This window comes from Manis pentadactyla, chromosome 5 (assembly GCF_030020395.1).
Source record: "Manis pentadactyla isolate mManPen7 chromosome 5, mManPen7.hap1, whole genome shotgun sequence".
NCBI lineage: Eukaryota > Metazoa > Chordata > Mammalia > Pholidota > Manidae > Manis > Manis pentadactyla.
In genome coordinates this window covers 167,787,152-167,805,883 of record NC_080023.1, presented here as the reverse complement: position 1 = coordinate 167,805,883, position 18,732 = coordinate 167,787,152, and the positions used below count along the sequence as shown (strand labels likewise).

The window sequence follows — 18,732 nt, the reverse complement described above, 5'->3', positions numbered from 1 at the left end:
TGCAAACGGGTCTCTGTTTCATGTAGAAGCTGAGGTTTCTCACAAAGTCATTAAATGAGTTGCCAAAATACATGAATTTGAAGTCAAACTTTCTAAGCAAAAATTTAACTCACTTCTGCCACTCTGTAGGAACAGGGATTACCGGCTAACTTTCCATTTATAAAAGAGTGAAAATCATAGAACTGCATCAAAGACACTACAGTTGCTAAGCCTGCTGTGTAAGCGATGCCCTAACAGATACAGGAAAGCCCGGCTCTCTGTTGCCCAACAGTGACAGCAGGAGCTGGAACACGTTGTCTCCTCGCCCCCTTAGGAAACAGCGAATTCCTTTGCTCTTTTCCCTGCCAAGAAGGCTAGATAGGGAAATTCCAGCAATGCCTCCCACAGGCACACCTGACAGAATGGGAGAAGGGAAAGGAGGTCAATAGGGAGAATTTGTTTTTTATGGGAAATTTCCCAACTTTTGATGACAGCAACCAATTCAAATGTTTAAGTTTTCAGTAGAGATAAACGAATCCCATCTGGGGGCTAAATTTGGACCACATAACAAAAGGCTCTTTGGCCAATGAAAGGGTGATCAGCCAGCCACCAACTCTGCCCTGGGCTAGTCTGGGGTGGGGCATCTCTCGAGTTCTGGGGCTTAAGAGCCTGAGTCAGCAGTGGGTGCAAAAGCCTGGTGTCTGCCCTACATGCCCTCCCTGAGCAAAGGGGGGCTCTCCACTCCCCAGACCACCCTCACCCACAGCAGCCTCCACCTCACAGGCGGGAAAAACACCAAAGGGGTGCCTGGTGCACACAGGCTCCTTTCTAGAGATAAAGGCATTTTTAAAAAATGCCCTGAAAGGAAGAATTCCTGGCACAGGTACTTCTTTTAGAAGGCAAAATCATTATAGAAGTAGATAGCAGTGCTGCAAAATGGTCAGCTTCTTGGAAAGAAAGAAGAAAAGAAGGAAGGGAGGGAGGAAATCCACATCTAGTCTTAAATGTAATAAAGAGTAATACTGTTTTAAATGTAATAATGAATAATACTGACGAAAGGGATTCAAGCCCCAAAGGCAGAAGCTGAAAGGGTATCGTACCATATGGTACAATTTCCACTGTACTATACCTCCTGTGGGCCAAACATGATGTACTTCTTGAAAGCTGAGCCAAATGAGCTTTCTTTGTTAATTACCCCCCAAAATAAATGTAGAAAACATCCAGACTTAGAGGTAGAGAGTAAAATAAGAGAATCTCCATTCACACTGCCTGCCCAGAGGTAACTATTCTTTAACAGTTCAACATGCATATTGCCAATATTCTTTACTATGTCATTATAAAGTTTATCTTTAAAAAAAAAACAGGATATATTACATATATGCCATGTATTATCAGCAGAGTGATGTTTTAAAAGGACTTCGATGCTTACTTCTCTTCGCATGTGTTAACAGAACCCCGACTCTTTCCCGGGCCTCCAGAACCCTGTGACAGGGTCCTTGCCCCTCTGTCCCAGCCACCGTGGTCCTCCTGCTCTTCCTGGAGTGGGCCAGCTCCCCTCACTCCTCTCTGCGACCCTTTGCACCTGCTGTTCCTGCTGCTGAAAGCTCCTTCCCCAGAACCTCCGTGGCAGGCTCCTTCTCACAGGTCTCAGGGCTGGTGCCACCTCTTTGGGAACTCCCTGCCCCCATCTCATAACGCCTCCGCCCCTGTGCCGCTCTCTAAATTACTGATTTCTTCAGATCATTTCTCTACCTGAAGTTATTTACTACCTGACATTTGGTTACGTGTTTTCTAACTTGCTTATTGTCTTTCTTCTACAGGCAGGACCTGACCTTGTCTCGTTTGCTACCATAGCCCCAGTACCCAGGACAGTTCTTGGCACAGGGTTGGTATTTAATGACTATGTATTGAATGGAGGAATGAGTAGTTTGTCAACTTTGTTATTAAAATTAAACAATATATCTTGGAGTTCCTTCAAATAGGTCAAATACTTTTTTAAGTGGCTGCATACTATCCCATAGTGAGAATGGGCCTAAATGTACTTAATCTTTACCATTATTGATGAGCATTTAGCTGCTCTCAGTTTTTCTCAAGGTGGTACTGCAAGCTTCCTGGCTATACAGCTGTGCATGTGAGTGCTGTTCAAAGCATTCTATCCTTAACCAATTTCTCCCTAACGTTTTACGGCAAATGTTAAGTCCTGAACCTGCAAACTCATCCTTTAATCCTGTGTTCACCTTCCGTGACTCACCGTGACAGAGGGTCACTGTCCCAATCTACCCACCTCAGCCCAGAGCTGGCTAAACTGGCAAGGGCAGGGTCTATTCACCTTTGAATCTTTTTGAGCCAGATGGCAAAGTGGCTCTTAACTGGCTTGAATGAATAGAAATAGTGTTGATAGAATTAGAACAAAGATTCTAAGAACAGCTAACACTTACTGAGTGATCATTAGGGTAACTATTTAATCTGCTTTTGAAAGCAGGACATTTTTGAGAGTGAAAGGGAGTGTTTGTTATTAATTCATCATGTTGGGACAAAAGGGGAAAATTGGAGGTGTTGGGGACAACCAGGATGTAAGGCCACCCTAGTAACCACACACATGAATGCCTCTGTCAGGACTCCTACTTGCATCACACCCTTTAATCCTCACTTCAAGCCTTAGGGTGGCCTTTTTAATACGTCTACTTCATGATGAGGAAGTAGATGCTCTGCGTGGTTACGTCTGCTGTCTGAGGTTAGAGCTAACGAGAGGTGGCACTGGGATTCGAGCCCAGGAGTGTCTGGTGTCCTTAACTGCTATTCTAAACACGTGATTCAGGTAAATGATTTGAAGGGGAAGAGTCTTGCTCTGTGGTTTTGGTGATCACTCATTTGGTCCTTTGTGAGTCAGGAAAAGTGGAGCACAAAAAGGGAGGGAATAGCCCAGATGTCACCTTCCTGTTTGTACTCTTGCACTGGGATGTGGAGGATCCTCACAACACCAGGGCTATCCTAGCCTTCTCTGGAAACGTGGTGTGACAAATACCCCAAAAAAGTGTGGGCAGAGCTGGGCCCCTGCCCAGAGGCAGACAAGTGTGCTCCTGGCTTATGTGTGCTCTTTGGCCCCACCAGCGGGTGCAGCAGATTCCTAGGGAAACAAAACCCCTACAAACAGAAAACACTGCCTCTCTGAAGAAAAGACAATAAAAATACTCCCTTGTAACTTGTTCGTTATGCTTCAGAAGATTGGAGACTGATGAAAATTAGGCTTGGGGTGGATTAATGATTGTGCATTGAGCATTGACCCCCCTATACAGAATTTTATTGTTAACAACCATTTGATCAATAAATATGAGAGAGGCCCTCACAAAAAAAAAAAAATATATATATATATACACACACACACACACACACACACACACACACACACACACACACTTCCAATTGTAAAATAAATAAGTAACCGGGATGTAATGTATAGCATAAGGAATATAGTCAAAATATTGTAACAACTTGGTATGGTGATAGCTGGTACCTAGAATTATCATGTATATAAATGTTGAATCACTGTGTTGTACACCTGAAACTAATGTAATACTGTGTGTCAACTACCCTTCAATAAAAAATAATTATCTAAAAAAAAAACCAACACTCCCTTGTTTTGATCACAAATTTCAGGTGGATGCATGGAATATATCTTTGGCACCAGGTACTCAGTGTTCAGCTCAAAGGGGTGGAGAACAATTTTAAAAAACAGGTATAAATAGCTAGGTCAGAGCCACATGACTCACAGGGAATGTTTACGTAGGTGCCAAAATTCAGGAATGATTAGAGAGGGAATTTGATGACAGTTACTGGGATGAAATTATCCAAGAGAATTGGCTTAGGAAAAAAACAAATAAAAAACAAACAAAACCCTGAAGTTTACAAAGAGTTCTCCAGTGAAAATGGCCAGAGTCCTCTCTGCTTCCTCTTTGGCAAGGTCTGCTCACAAGAGCACCCACATGGGACTCCAGAGAGTGATCTGTGGGAAGGAGAATTCTGTTACCAGAAACATTTAAAAACCACCAGGGACTTCCACTTTGCCCATGAAGAAATAACTGCCATGCAAATTGCTGTCCCGCCATAAACAACTAGAAATCCTGATAAAGGACAGGAAACGAAACTGTCTTATGACACTGGGCACTAGGCAGGGCAGGACTGGGATTCCCGATGGGAGGGAAACACACGGGGGCCACTGCTGATCCGGTTCCGGCCCAGCTTGTGCTGGGATGAGGTTTCTAGGCTGAGGACCAGGGAGGGGAACCCCAAACCGGCCCAGCAGTCTTAGTCTTGCTGAGAAGAGAGAAAGATGAGAGGTGGAGGAGGCCAAAGCTGCAGGAATACCAGAGAGGGGGAGCTGCACAGAAAGGGGGCTCTGAAAAGCTACCACAGAGTCCCTTTGAATCTCAGGCTGATACTGATCTGTACACGTGGGACGAGATTCCAAAGGCCTAAGGAGAGAATCACTAAAAAGGACAGGCCGAACAATTCCCAAAGTGAACACAGGGCTGGGAATGGTCTGCACTCCCACAGGCCAGTGGAGCGACCTCATAATACACGAGACATGAAGCACGGTCCTCAGAAGGGCCCTGTATTGGTGCCGAGGGCCACTCTGGATCTGCTCTGACAAAGCGTAAAAATAAACCTCAAAAGGATTAAACTGATTCCAAGAAACTCAGATACATGGCAGAAGAAAATGCAGAACTCTATGAAGAATACAATAAAATTTAGTTCTCAATAACATAATAAAGCTCACCATGACTGGCATCCCACAAAAAATTAATAGGCAAGAAAAGAGCAGGAATATGACTTATAAAAAGGAAACTTAATTGACAGAGATAGCACTGACAGAAATGATGGAATTAGCAAACAAGGACATTAAAACAGCTGCTGTAAATATGCTCCACATGTTCAAGAATGTAGAAACGATCATGAACATGAGGAGGAGACAAATGGAAGATATATATAAAAATGACCCAAAGGAAACTTCTGCAGAAGGATAAAAAAATATCTGACATGAAAAATACACTGGGTGGGATTAACAGGACCTTGAGTGTGAAGAAGAAAAGGTCACTAAAGGTGAAGACATAGCAAAAGAAACTAACCAAACTAAGGCACAGAGAGACAAAACAGATTGGGGGGAAAAAGGCAAAGCAAGGCATATTATGGAATGACAGCACACTGACTATCATAATTTAAGTAATTGAGGTCTCAACAGGAGAGGAGAGGCGAGAGCAGAAAAAAGTGTTAAAAGAAATGGGTAAACATTTACCAAATCTGATGAATCGCTGCAAACTCACATAGATAAACTATAAACCCAAGAAGCTCAATGAGCCCCAAGCGGGATGTAAAGAGAATCACACCAACGCACATCACGATCAAATCACCACAAACCTATCAGAATGGCTAAACTTTTAAAAATTAAGTGTCAACGGGAATGTGAAGCAGCTGGAACTTTCTCATGCATTTTGGTGGGGATGCAAAATGGTGCAGGCCCTTTGAGAAACAGGCAGTTTCTAGTGAAGTGAAGTACATACTTACCATGACCCAGCAACTTACTCCTTGGTATTTATTCAAGATAAATGGAAACATGCACAGATATACACAGTAAAATTTGGAAAAACCCAAATGACCTTCAAATGGTGAATGGATTAAAATGTGACACATATAAGAATGTATAAACTACCAATACGTGCAAAACCATGGGTGTCTCTCAAGAACATTTTGATAGCTGAAAGAAATGAGACACAAAAGACTATATACTATTGAGATTTCTTTTATAGACATTCTGGAAAAGGCAAAACTATAGTGAGAGAATGTAGATGACTGGGTGCCAGGGCCCAGGGACGGGCTGGGGGCTGATGGCAGTGTAACTCCATCCTCTGAATGAAGGCCCTTCAGAGGTCTTGTTCTAGGAATGAGGCAACACTGGCAGTGACATTCGGATCTCTGCTATAGGAGGGTGGGTAACAAGAAAATGCGATTGTGACAACACAGAGCCCCTGAACCCAGGCAGGTCTAAATCCAGATGTATTCCTAGAAGGCCAGCAAATCTCCTTTGCAACTTAAAACTCTTCTGAGTTGTGACTCTGTCTTTTACCAGGCAGGACAATGTGCCCTCAACCCCAGCATTTCACTGCTGTCACTTACCTGAGAGTGAGATTCCTTCTGCAAGCCCATAAGGAAGATAAGCAAAAATGATCATCATGCCAAACTCCAACGAAGGTGTTTTCCTCAAGTCAATATGCTTTAGCACGTAAATGACGATGTCAAGGAAAAAGGGGCAGTTAACAGTAGATCTAAAGAAGTCATAAAACTGCTTTCCAAAATAAGGTAAGCAAGGGACACAAGATTCTGGAACATCCCGAGGTAACTAGTGAATATCTGTCATACTATTTTCTTTCTTCGCAGGGAGACTGTTGTTTTGAGAAAGGGAATCTATCTGACAAAACACCAAGACATGTAAATTGCTGAAACAAATGTGAGGGAAAAACTAAAATCAACCCAAGTCAACTCATTAAAAAATGCTGACTTGGAACACTGGGAATGTGCCAGGGTCATGGCGTCAAAAGCTTGGGGCTGCAGACAGGGTAACGCTTTCAGCTCCTCCAACATCAGATGAAATTACTAATGGGGTTTCCAGAACTGGGGTTCAAAGCCCCACTGAAGGACCTGCTTTCCTATTTCTGGAGATTTCTAAACTCAGTTCCTGGGAAAGAAGAGTCTTCTATGTATGCAAATATTGTCTGTGCGCCTATGCTGGAGCTGAAAGAACCCATTACAGTAGCTGTCCACCCCAACCCCCTTTTAAGAAAAAGGTAAGTGTGTTGGAAAGTACTGAACTGGACAGAGGTTTCTCTTCTTTTCCATTCTGTTTATCGGTACAATATGAGAAGCTGTCGGCCAACTCAATAAGAGCCTTTAGACGTCTGGACAAAGGAGCTGAAGGGGAAATTCAACAGGATGGCAGACAAACACGCCTATCACAGGCAAAAGAAGCTTTTCAGGCCATCTGTGAAACAAACTGCTCGTGGAGGAGGGCCAGGGGGCCACCTCCCTGAGACGCAGGCTTAGGCGCGCATAGAAATGGTCTGGTGCCTGTTCCTATTTTAAACATGACGAATTTTCTGCAGGAATAAAGGTGTCACTGGCCTTAACAAGCTTCTTTCCTTCTTTTGGCTGGGAAAGCTTATGGGATTTTAAGCAACAGAATGAGTGTAAATAACCAATATGGAGCTCACTTAAGAATCTCTTTTCTGGTTCTTCCAGATAAGCACTTCCAGTACAGTGAAGATTTTCTCAGTTTGACATTAAGAAAAAAAACTAATTTCCAATTTTATGAATATGAAAAGTGAGACAGCAGAAAAATGAAAATCATCTGAATGTTGTATTATACTCTGGAAACGGAAAAGCCCCCCCAAATCAGATCTGATATCTGACAGTGTATCTTTTTTTTTGAGGAGGCCTCAAAGCTAGATGTAATTTTATTCAAAAAAGATAAAGAAATGTGACTTTTTTTGTAAATTGGAAGTAGTGTAGAAAACCATGCTTGGTTAAAAAATGTAAGAATGTGAGAAACAAAAGTTCTTTTCCTTAGAAAAGACTCTGGGCCAAGGCTCTTAAGTTACTGCAACAAGGCTGAATTGATATGAAGGATGAGATGAATGCCTCGACAGCAGCACAATCTCTCCTGTACTCTCATATTTACCCCCCAGCCCACTTGTGTGTGTGTGTACCTGAGGGTCGCAAGTGGGGCCACTGGCTCCTTCACTGGGTCTTAGTTCGGCTTCCAAGTGATTATTCTTCTTAAAAAATTCCTGCTCTTTAGAAATGCTTGCATTTGAGCCACCCATACCTCCATCCACTTTTAAATTAAGACAGATCTAGTTGGACTCTTGTTCTCTTCACTCCAAGTGCTTCCACACCCCGAGCGCGTTCAGCATTTATTTGTATATTGACTCCACAACTGGCATACTGGTTACTCAACCTGCTTATCCCTGGTGATCTTCATCTCCATTCTTCTTCAGATGACATAAATGGACCTGCTCCACCTCTCAAATCATGCATCAATTACCTGTTATGTGCCTGGAAAGTTAGGGCTGTGGTTGGCAAAAGCCATGTGGATTTCTTTCTATCACTGCTTGAGGCTCTGTGTCATGGCAGCTGGCTTCTCCAGTTGGCGAGATCCCTGGGATCATCTTGGAGGCTCTCTACCACACCTTCATTCCATTAGCTACACCTGGACATGCTCCATTGTCAAAACATGCCGTGCCTTCCTAGCGTTCAGGATAAAAGCCAAAGGCCCTACTGTGGTCTCTGGGGTCTTCCACGATCTACCTCCTCACTTTATTTTTGTGATTTCCTTTTCTCCCACTCGCATCCTGGCCTTTCAGCTTCAGTCATACAGGCCTTTCTGCTGTTCCTTGAGCCCATGGGGCTCATTCTACCTCAGGACTTGGTTGTCTTCTCAGTTAGGCATGGTCTCTCCCAGAGAACAGAATGGCCGGACCCCTCATGTCCTTCAGATCTTTAGCCTACAGTCATCTCTGGGCAGGGCTTTCCCTGTCTATATTCTATCTAAAATTTAACCTCCTTTCTCTGTCAATATTTACAATCCCTCTTGTGTATTTTTCCCTTACAGCTCATCTTTATTTAACACACTGTTCTTTTTACTTCTCTTATTATTGTTCATATTCTCTGTTAGAAAGTAAGCTCTGAAGGAAGAGGTTTTGTATTTTGTTTACTGTGCCATTATCTGTATAAAAAGTGCCAAGGATATTGCAGATCCTTGATAAATACATGTTTAGAGAATGCTTAGAAAGGAATGCCTAGAAAACATGATGTTTGATTGTAATTGGTTTGACACTACTGTGGCCACTTGGCATGAGGTTTTTAAGAGTTGCATCTGCCTCGTAATACAGCAAAGGAAATGCTATTTTCTGCTCCATTTCAGGGCTCCCAGTATTTCCTGAAGAGAATAATAGTAATACCTGCATCCTATTGCTTTGTACTTGGCTCCTTACAAAAACTACTTCATCTAATCCTTTAGCAACTCTGCAAGTTAGGTTATATTATCCCCATTTTATACATGAAAACTTGAGGCTCGTTAACTAACTTATCCACTATGTTGAAGCTAATATGTGCTGGAATTGGTATTAAATAGGTCATTCTAAATCAAAATGCTCATTTGTCACCACAAAGCTATGGTGTTTGGGAGATCTAAAAAGAGAAGAAATATGAATAGGCAGATCTAATCTGAAAGCAATGAAGAAATGCGAATGTATTTTAAACCAGTGAGTGACATAATTAGGTTTGCATGTTAGAAAAATTGCTCTGGCAGTAGAGTGGAAAAGGAAATGCAGACAAATGGCTGGAGTCAGGAAGTGAACAGATCATTGCAAGAAACTAGATAACAAATCATGAAGCTCATTCTAGTCGGTGAAAATTGTGATATGAAAAAGAACACAGAATTTAGATACTTCAAGAGCTAGAATTCACTTAGGGATGAGGGAAGTGAGAGGCCAATGATGGCTTCCAGGTTTCTTATAGAAATACATGGTGGTGATGTTAATCCTGATTAGGAATAGAAGAAGAAAAGTGGATTTGAAAGAGAATAGTATAGCTGAAATCAAAGGAGAAGAGACCCTTTCAAAAGGAGAGACTGGTATAAAATCTCAGATAGTGCCAAGAACTAAATAAGTCAAGGACTGAACACTGTTGTTTGGATTTGACCCAGTGTACCTGTTTTTTTGAGCTTTGAAAAGTGACATCTTAAATTTCACATTAAATATAAAAATTGAGTTTCAATTAAAGTGCTCCTCAAACCAAAACTAAGCATAAAATTCCTCCTTCAGACACAATCTTCAGACATGAACTAAAATTGGCCCCCTTAAGGAACTGGAGAAATGGCTAGAGATGTACGTAATTAAGAATAATCTTACCAGCCACGTTTGTTCATATTAAAAGGATATTAATGCAGAGATTAAGCCAGTGAGAGTGCCAAGTGCTGCTGAGCCAAAGAACATTTTGAGGAAGTAGCCAAGGGCTTGTAAAAATGTTTGCCACCCACTGACATCTGACATATTTTTTCTTGTTAAACCTTCAGCTGTGCTAGGAAATAAAAGAAAAACAGAAGGAAGTTAAAATGTTATTACAGGCAAAATTATTAGAAACTGACCTAGAACTCAGAACGTATTTCTTGCTTATTTTCTCCTTCATTCATGCCACCATTCAGTTAGCCTGCCATATATGTGTTGGCATGCTTTATTGCAGGCACCATGTTAGTCTCTGAGGGTTCAGAGATGAGAGCCAAGTCCCTGCCCTTGTGGAACTCTACAGCCTGATGAGGGAGAAAACAAGACGGAAACGAATGGGCATCTCGGGTAAGGGCAAAGGGCTGTAGAACACAGGGCAGGCGTCTCACTTAGCTGGGTGAGGGGCGAGGAAGGCTCTTCACGACACACAGTCTGGGTTTAGTTTTTGCATAAGGAAGAGTTATCCAGGGGAAGAAATGAGGGGAAACACCCCAGAAAGAGGCAGGGTTCCCAAGAGTATGTAGCACATTCTGGGAGCATTCGGTTAAGGCAGATTAGTATGGATAAAACACAGGAACAGCACGTAGGGGACAGAGGCTAGTGCAGGGACAGTGGCAAGAGACAACAGCAGCAGGCGGCACAGGACCCTTGAAAGGCTTTGGATGGACCAGGCTAAGGAGTTGGTGTATCATCCTGAAGGCCCTGGGGAGGCATGGGGAGTGGCTCCAGGGGTGGGGGAGCAGGGTGTCCTGTGAGAAAACCCTGGAATTGAGGCTTGGGCTGAAGTCAAATTAGAATGGAGCTCCCCAAAGAAATGCCATTGGGTGCAGGGTGAGGGTGGATTTAGAAGGCATTAAAACAAGGAACTGAAAGAACTTCCTTCCCCTGTAACAGAGCATAATGTCAGAAGCCATTAAACTCCACTGTTGGTTTTATCCCCAAACAGCACTCACGATGCCATTAAAATGGAGTTACTGTCATTAAATGTCCTTCAGATTCTACCTTTAGACTATCTTCAAATCTGTCCACTTCTCTCCCTCCCCAAGCCCTGTCCCCAGGCTTATGCCTCACTGATCTCCCTTTACACATTCTTGTCTTCCCAAGGACCAGCACATTCTTCTCATAACCTGAATGATCCCTTAAAATGCACTCTGACCAGGTTCCTGGCCTATTCGAAACCCATGGACAGTTTCCAGCTGCCTTAGGGGAAGAAGCCCAGTCTTCTCAACATGTCCTGACTCCACTCCCCTCTGATCCTACGTCCTCCTCACGCAGGGCTGGCCCCACTGTCACGGCACGTCCCTGGAGGTCATCTTCCGCTCTTCCCTGGCCTCAGCTAACTCCAGGTTTGTGCCTCCGAACCCAGGGTCAGTGTCACTTCCTCAGGGTCACCTGCCCTGACCCCCGCACACAGGCCAGTCCATTTACAGGTTCTCCTGGTGCCTGACTTCTCCTCACAGCATGTGAAAACGAATGCATCATTCCACGGGACCAAGCCTATCCCCATCTTGTTCACTGCCACATATCCAGGGCCTAAGGCAGGGCCGAGCATACAAAAGTCACACAAAACTTTTTGCTACATCAGTAAACAAAATAAAGAGCTGTCAGTGGTAATATTCAGCTTCATTAATGAGTGTTTTGGCATAATTTTAAAACAGGATAATCTCTGATAAAAGGGTAGCTTGGTCAAAGAACCTTAGGAAGCCTTTTGTGGCAATTCACAGCACAACATAACATAATAAAGGCTCAGAAGTCTTACAAAAAAGAAATCTAACATTTTTCACACAAAAGTTTTCCAAACTCACCTGGATGCACAATCTCCCCCACCCCCCTTTCACCAGTACGTCACAGGTTAACAACCCACCTTGGGAAATTCTGGGAGCCAACAGGGTTCTTAGGGGGAAAGTGCTTTTGGAGGTTAAGATCACTACAGCTGCCAAGGGATCTGTGGGCCACATGCAAACAAGTCCAGCCTCCACCCCACGTGGCAACCAGGGCTGGTACACTGGTTTCATTGCACAGATGAAGCTGGGGCCTAGAGAGAGGGACCAACTGGTAAGGTCACACCAAAGACTGAAGCAAACCCAGGGCTCAGGCAGGTGGTTTCTGAACTCAAGATAAATGAGAGTATCATCTGTACTTTTCTGGCCTGGTAATTTCCTACATTTTATTTTTTCCAGTGGTGTTTCTCACATCTTAAACAATAAAAGACGGCTGCTGCAGGTTCCATTTCAAGAGCTTCAGCTGTAGCTGGAGAGAACAAAAGGTTTCCTCTACAGCAATAACTGTAAGAATAAATTGTCATAGCAACAAATCAAAGCTAAAAATAATTTAATTAAAATTAATAAACAGAAGATTGCTTTCTGGCACTTATGAAAGTAAAAACATTAAAAGGGGAATTCATTTACATACTCAGTTGCAAAAAGAAATATGTCAGATCACTTTGAAAATGATCATTTATGAAGTATATATACCCTTTTTAAAATAATAAGTGATTCTGCCTTATAACTGAGGAATGCTGACAATCGTTCCCTCCTGTACCTAAAAAAAAAGCAGGCCTCCATGTCCCTTGTCCCCATCTCCATCTTCTCTATGTAAATGCCTACTGGCTCACAAGACAACTTGTCCGAGAAGCCTTAACTCCAACCCTTGAGTGGTTGTTACCCCCTCTATTAGACAAGGTACCATATTCACTTCTTCATGAGCATCTTTCTCCCACTTCGGACCAAGTATGCAGAGTCCCACTGGTCTCTGAGCAGTGTCTGGCACCCAGAAGGCCCTCGCCATGTGCCGATGGTGGATAACCAGCCTTTTGCACATCTGAAGAGTCAGGGAGGCTGGCTGAGGCTCGGGCCAGTGACTCCCACCCCAGCCTGTGTACAGCAGCAGTGGGGGTGGAGTCTGGAAACCACACATGCCTGCGGTCCACTGATCCAATTTCGGGAACTCTTGTTATAGGTGATCTAGGCCTTCAAAAGCACTTTACCAGGAAGAGCCTCTGGCTACTTAAAGTGACTCCATCATTTCTCATTAAAATAGAAACTCAAACAAAAAAACCTCCTAATCTTTGGCCCTTTTGTGGCAAAGCGACCTGGAAAAGCTCAGAAAAGCTCCTACTTCTGACAGATTTTAAAAAATGAAATAGACCCAGAGCAGTTGAGTTTAGCTCCTAATGCATAAAAATAACTCATGATGCCACCTCCAGTTTAGGCAAAATTCTTTATCACAAATGTTCAATATGTGCAGCTAGGATGTGAGATAGAAGTCAAAACCAGAAAGCTAAGAATCTTTCAAAGTGGATCTTAAATAAGAAACAATATTGCGATTACATTTACAAGTCTTATAAAGATCTTAAAGAATGCTGTATGATAATTTCCTAATAAAGTTATAGAAATTTTTACCAAGTGAGAAAACCAGTAATAGGGAACTGGTTAAATAAATCATAGTGAATCCATAGAAAGGAATACTCTGTAACCAGTAAATGATGTTTGTCAAGACTATTTTATCAACAGAAAAGTTACAGTATATGGGCTATAAGCTCATTTAAACAAAACATATATATAATTCTACCAAATTGTAATACTACCAAATGAATGCAATGCATGTAATCTTTTCCTTCCTTCCTTCCTTCCTCCAGGAAGGTTTGTTGGCTTTGTTTAAGGTCTGCTGAGTACCTCTTGCAATTGAGCAACCTTGGTTAAGTTTTTCCTGCAAAAGCAAGACCAAAACAGGGCAAATACAGGGAAATCATAAGTGGGGGCAAGAGGAGGAGAGGAAAGAGTATCACGTTAACTGACGTCAGATGCTTTCACACTGTACCGCATTTAGCTCTCACGTCCAGCTCTCACGTCCAGCCCTCGGCTGAGGCATTATCACCCTCCCTTTACTACTGAGAAACCTGTGGCTCAGAAGGTGGAGCTGACTCAGGGTCCCACAGCTATGAGAGGCATCATCAAGACTTGAGCCCAGCTCATCCTGACTCCAAAACCTGTGCTCCTTCTGCTATAAAACATCTATTTTATTCCAACATAAGAATTCTGAATATAGTGTATAATAAATAAAGCTTGTAAGCAAATGTTATCCACCAGGTTATGCTTAGCAAGGAATCTCAAGACAAGGGAAACAAATCAGTATTCAGATCATGGAAATTCTAATCGCTACAGAACACACATTGGCCCCTAAAATTCTCTTAACTCATCTCGGATACATGGTCCAGGGTTCTTTTCTGACCAACCGTGCCTTCTGTTTTTTGGCAAAACTATTTGGGTCTCCTGCCCACATATGCTAAGGAACACCACAAAATGCAGAGTTCAAGGAAAGAGGCCTGTATCAGATAAATGCATTTGAGATGATCTTAAATTCATTTCCATTTCCTAATGACTTCTTGACATTTTATGATTCATCTTTAATTTCTCAGATCCTTCCACAAGGGCAGTTAAAAGCAATGAACATTTGAAAAAGACTTGTGGTTTCTCAAGCTGTGTTCACACAGCAGCATTGTGAGGTGGGCTGCCTTACTTTACAGCTGTGAAAATGCAGGCCATGTACAAACAGCTCATAACGAGGAAAGCTCTACTCGTTTTGAGTTGACTACTGCTTTTGTCTGCCACAGTGCTGCCCAAACTCTGAACCTTCATTATTTGGGGAACTTAGGGAAAATCTAAGTTCCTGGCACTCACCCCAGACCTGAGGTGGAGCCTGGGAATCAGAAACTCTGAGGGTAGGGCCTGGGATTGCTACATTTAATAAGCACCCCCAGGGATGCTGAGGAGAAGCTGAGGCTCAAAAGCAAGCCATAAAAATCAGACTCTCCTCTCATCACCCAGGGCCTTGACAATATTCCTGGGGCACATCAGGCTTGTCAGGACAGAAAGATGGAGAAGCAGGTAAACTACCTGTCACCCAGAGGACCAGCGAGTGCACATGCAGCTACATGGAAACACTGTCCCTTTGCTGCAAGGACCTTTAGCCTGTCACTTGAAGAAAGCACACTTACTTGGTCAGGACAATGGAGACTGCATCATTGAGAATACTCTCTCCGAAAACCAGCATGTTGAGCACTGGGTCCACGTGAAGTGCGTTGAAAATAGCAATAGTAGCCACTGGATCCACAGCAGAAATGAGGGAGCCAAATGCAAAACTGTGAAGAACAGAAAAGGGAGGGGCAATCCCACAATGCTTATCACTCGGTCCACATCGTGAAACATTAAAGTTCAAAGACGGTATCTGGTATAACCTAATAGGGCACACTGTAGCGGAAGTAACCGCAAAAGATGGTGTCTTTTTTTTCCACTTACAACATCTGCTAATTGACCTCGTGGGTGGGGCAGTGAAAGCCCACCCTAAAAGGAGTGGTTAGGGATAGCCTGCTTTTCCGCCACAAGTACTGAGACTTTATTTTGACCAGTGGTGGATGGAAGACTTGCTTAAAATATATTACAGACTTTCCAGGTTTCTGGGTCAGAGCAGCTGGAAGCATGGCTTGATATGGTGGGGAGGGGGAGGGGGAGGAAGGGGGTGTGGGCGGTGCTCCCCCAAATGGCCCATGAGCTCTAGTGTCTGACCTCTGCTTTGCCCCTTGCCACCAGGCCACCAGAGTGCCACCTGTGATGATCCCAGCCTCCACTTAAATTTGCAACATCTAAGAAAGGGCCCAAAGCCGGCAGCAACTCCAGTGTGCTTCAGGGGATGGGCAGCGTGGGAAGCCACCAGCACCATTGCCGCCTCCCACCGAGCCAGCAGCGCTCACTGACAGTACCTGTGATGGTCTAATTACCTCCAACAAATATGTGTTCACTGTCTAGTATGTTTCAGGCACTCAGTCTAATACTAAGAGCAAACATTTATGTGGCACTTGCCATGTCCCAGGCACGGACGGGTCTGAGCACTTTACATACAGTAACCCAATAATCCACAGAGCAGCTGTGTGGGATAGTACGACTACTGGCCCAACTACACAGCAGAAAACCAAGGGCCAATGAGGTAAAGTAACTCAGGTCGGTGGCTAAGAAGTGGCAGAGCCAGGATCCAACCACAGGCCATCTGGCTCAGGGTCCTAACCACTAGCCTGGATACAGCAACACCCAGAGCCTAAGACCAATGTAGGAAATGGCAAGCTTACGCAGGAAATAAGGGGTGACAAGAGAAAGAGTAACATGACAGGGGTGGTGAGGGGGCCACTCAAACTGGGTGGTCAGGAAGCGCCTCTCTGAAGAGATGACACTCATTCAAACAAGGACCTACAATGACAAGAAGCAGGAAGCCAAGCCAAGATCTGGGGACAGTGACAACAGCAAGCTACTTCTAGGGTGGGAGCAGGCTTGGCTGCCTGAGAGACAGAAAGGTGAGGGTGAGCGGTAGGGGAGGTTAAGAGCCTGGCCAGGGAGGCAGGGCCACATCACCCCTGGGGCCCTGTGGGCCACCTGAGAGCTGGATGATTTATGCCCTCAGCCCCTTCCTCTTCTCTCCTCAGGGCTCTTGCAGGCCTTCTATGCCTTCAAACTGCTACACCTGGCACCACTTTCTTCCTGGCTCAGAAGCATGGTTAGGTCTGCTCCCTCCTGCAACACAAGAAAACCCTGGAGCCCAAGGGGACAGCCCTGGGGAGAGGCCATTCCCTGGTTCCCGCCTCACCAGGCTTGTGTGGGAGGGAAGCGGGAGCTGCTGAGTGCGCCGTCTCATTGCCAGCAGCCCTCGATCGACCTGCTCCAGCCCCAGGAGAGGAGTTCCTCCAAGGGGAGATGCTTGGTTAACTTGCCAGTTACAGATTTCTTCATAAATGAATAACCTGAAATTCTGGTTTCCATGGTAGCTCCCCATGAGTCTGACCACTGTGCATTCATGCAGGAGAGCCTGCCCACCTCAAGGACAGCCCCAGGACCCCAAGCTGAGGAGCACCCCAAAAGGCAGTCTCAGTTCCCAGACTTTGCCTGTCCTCGCAGAGGTCACCACACGCATTATGAGTTGTGACTTTACCTGCCTCTCACCCGTATGGTCATTGCCAAGGGGGCAGGCACTGTGTTAGCCATGAGCGTATTCCCAGGCTCTGCACTGAGCTCGGCCTGGAGCTGTCTGTGGAAGGCAGGCAGGCGGCCAGGAGGGAGGAAGGAAGGTAACGCCACCAAAGGGTGCCGACCTGGGAGGCCCTCACGCTGCCATCCAACATGCAGCTTCCTATCTTTCCTCCTCTCCTATTATTCTCACTCTCACCACCCCCAGCAACATCACAGGGACCTTGAAGAATGTCTAAAAATTGTATCCCAAAGAGAGAGAGAGGTGGGGGAGGGGGAACCTGGGAGCCTTTGGTGTGTGTGTTGGGGGCTGACTTTGTGCAGCTCTGCTGGCCTCTCCCTCCATTCCCGAGGACAGTGCAGCCAAGTGGACAGCCACGGTTCTCCCTGCCCAGCACCTAAACCTGGATTTGATAACAGTACCCCAACTTGCCCTTGGGGAGTCACACCTCCCCTGCTCTCTATCCATGTGGTTGCATGGGGTTCTAGGAGTGGGCAGGGGACCCAAGCTTGGTCTAAGAGGGCATTTTACCAAGTCACTGGGCATTAGGTTGGCCCCTCTGACAGGGATGGCTGAAATGGAGGTGACATGAGCCCAGAGCCATCAGTGCAGCTACTTGGAAGTGAGTGCATCCTGAGGATGAAGCTCACCAAGGAAGAGCTGAGCTGAGATCTGGTGAGAAGAGAAATTCCCGACACCATGGACCCCTAGAGGCTGTTATGCCAGAAGCCATCACTCTGGGGACACTTCAGTTCTATGAGCCAACAAACTTCTTATTTTGCGAAAACTACTTTGTGCTGGGTTCAGATGCACTCAACAAGGCCTGACTCATGTTCTTTGCTCCAGTCCCTGTGGGACCCTGAACTGGAAATCAGACAGTAGGAACTAGAAGATGAGCTGAAGAATGGAGGGGGGGCATGGATTGATGCAAAGATCCAGAGTACAGTACATTCAGCGAGTCAGTAATTGTAGAATCTGAACGGTGGCCACGTGGGAGGGTGTCCAGCTGTATGATGCTTTACCTCTTCAGTATGTTTGAAATTTTCAATTTTTTGTGGGAGGAAATGCTTTGTATAAATCAGGTGACATCTTTAGCTTTGGCTGGGAATGTAAACTGGGGCAGTGTATTTCTGACAATGAATATGAAAAGTCTGAAATATATGACAGCCAAACCATTGATAAGTCTGAATGTAAGGGGTTTAATCTTGTCATCAGTTGTTCCACTTCATATCTTCAGGATCCAATCTTTTAAAAGACCAGAAGCTAGAAGTCCAACTTAAAAATGTGCTTCCTTTATCATCTCAAAAGATAGCAATGTCAACAAAAAAAGGAAACAGACTGGGATGGTGAAATAATTCAGGGTGTATTTATGAACAAAATACCTCTCTAGAGAAAGTATCACTGAAATAAAATCTGTGCAACAAAGTTGGTTTTGTTTTCTAGAGGTGCAGAAGCTTGTGGGTCTGTTTGACTTGCATAGTGTTTTGAAGTTGTCAACATTTAAAAACCAGAAAATTCCTTATTCAAATCTAGAAACCTGGCCTCTTTTGAAAAAATAATTTTAAACAGCTAGAAATTCTGGGCCCACAGTCCCACGTGGTAATTACCAGGTGGAGCTGAGAGGTGGCTAACCCCTTCGGATGGATGTGCTCACTGGTTCACCACTGTCGCCACCTCTAGACACGCA

The 18,732-nt window shown here is 44.4% G+C and overlaps 1 protein-coding gene across 10 annotated transcripts in view; it reads right to left on the bottom strand.

The window, feature by feature from the left end:
• SLC9A8 (solute carrier family 9 member A8) overlaps positions 1-18,732 on the bottom strand; it is a 77,099-nt gene that overhangs the window by 22,995 nt on the left and 35,372 nt on the right. For 8 of the 10 annotated variants that reach the window (XR_008998005.1, XR_008998007.1, XR_008998009.1 and 5 more), the window contains 3 exons: positions 15,031-15,174; positions 9,972-10,110; positions 6,151-6,256 (listed from right to left, as the gene is read on the bottom strand). Coding sequence is in view for 3 of the 10 variants with exons in the window: in XM_036902006.2 (XP_036757901.1) it covers positions 6,151-6,256; positions 9,972-10,110; positions 15,031-15,174 (389 nt within the window). In the remaining 7 variants the exon portion in view is untranslated. Of the gene's footprint in view, positions 1-3,886; positions 3,983-6,150; positions 6,257-9,971; positions 10,111-15,030; positions 15,175-18,732 lie in introns of all 10 variants that reach the window. The other 2 variants (XM_036902009.2, XM_036902003.2) reach the window with 1 other exon arrangement.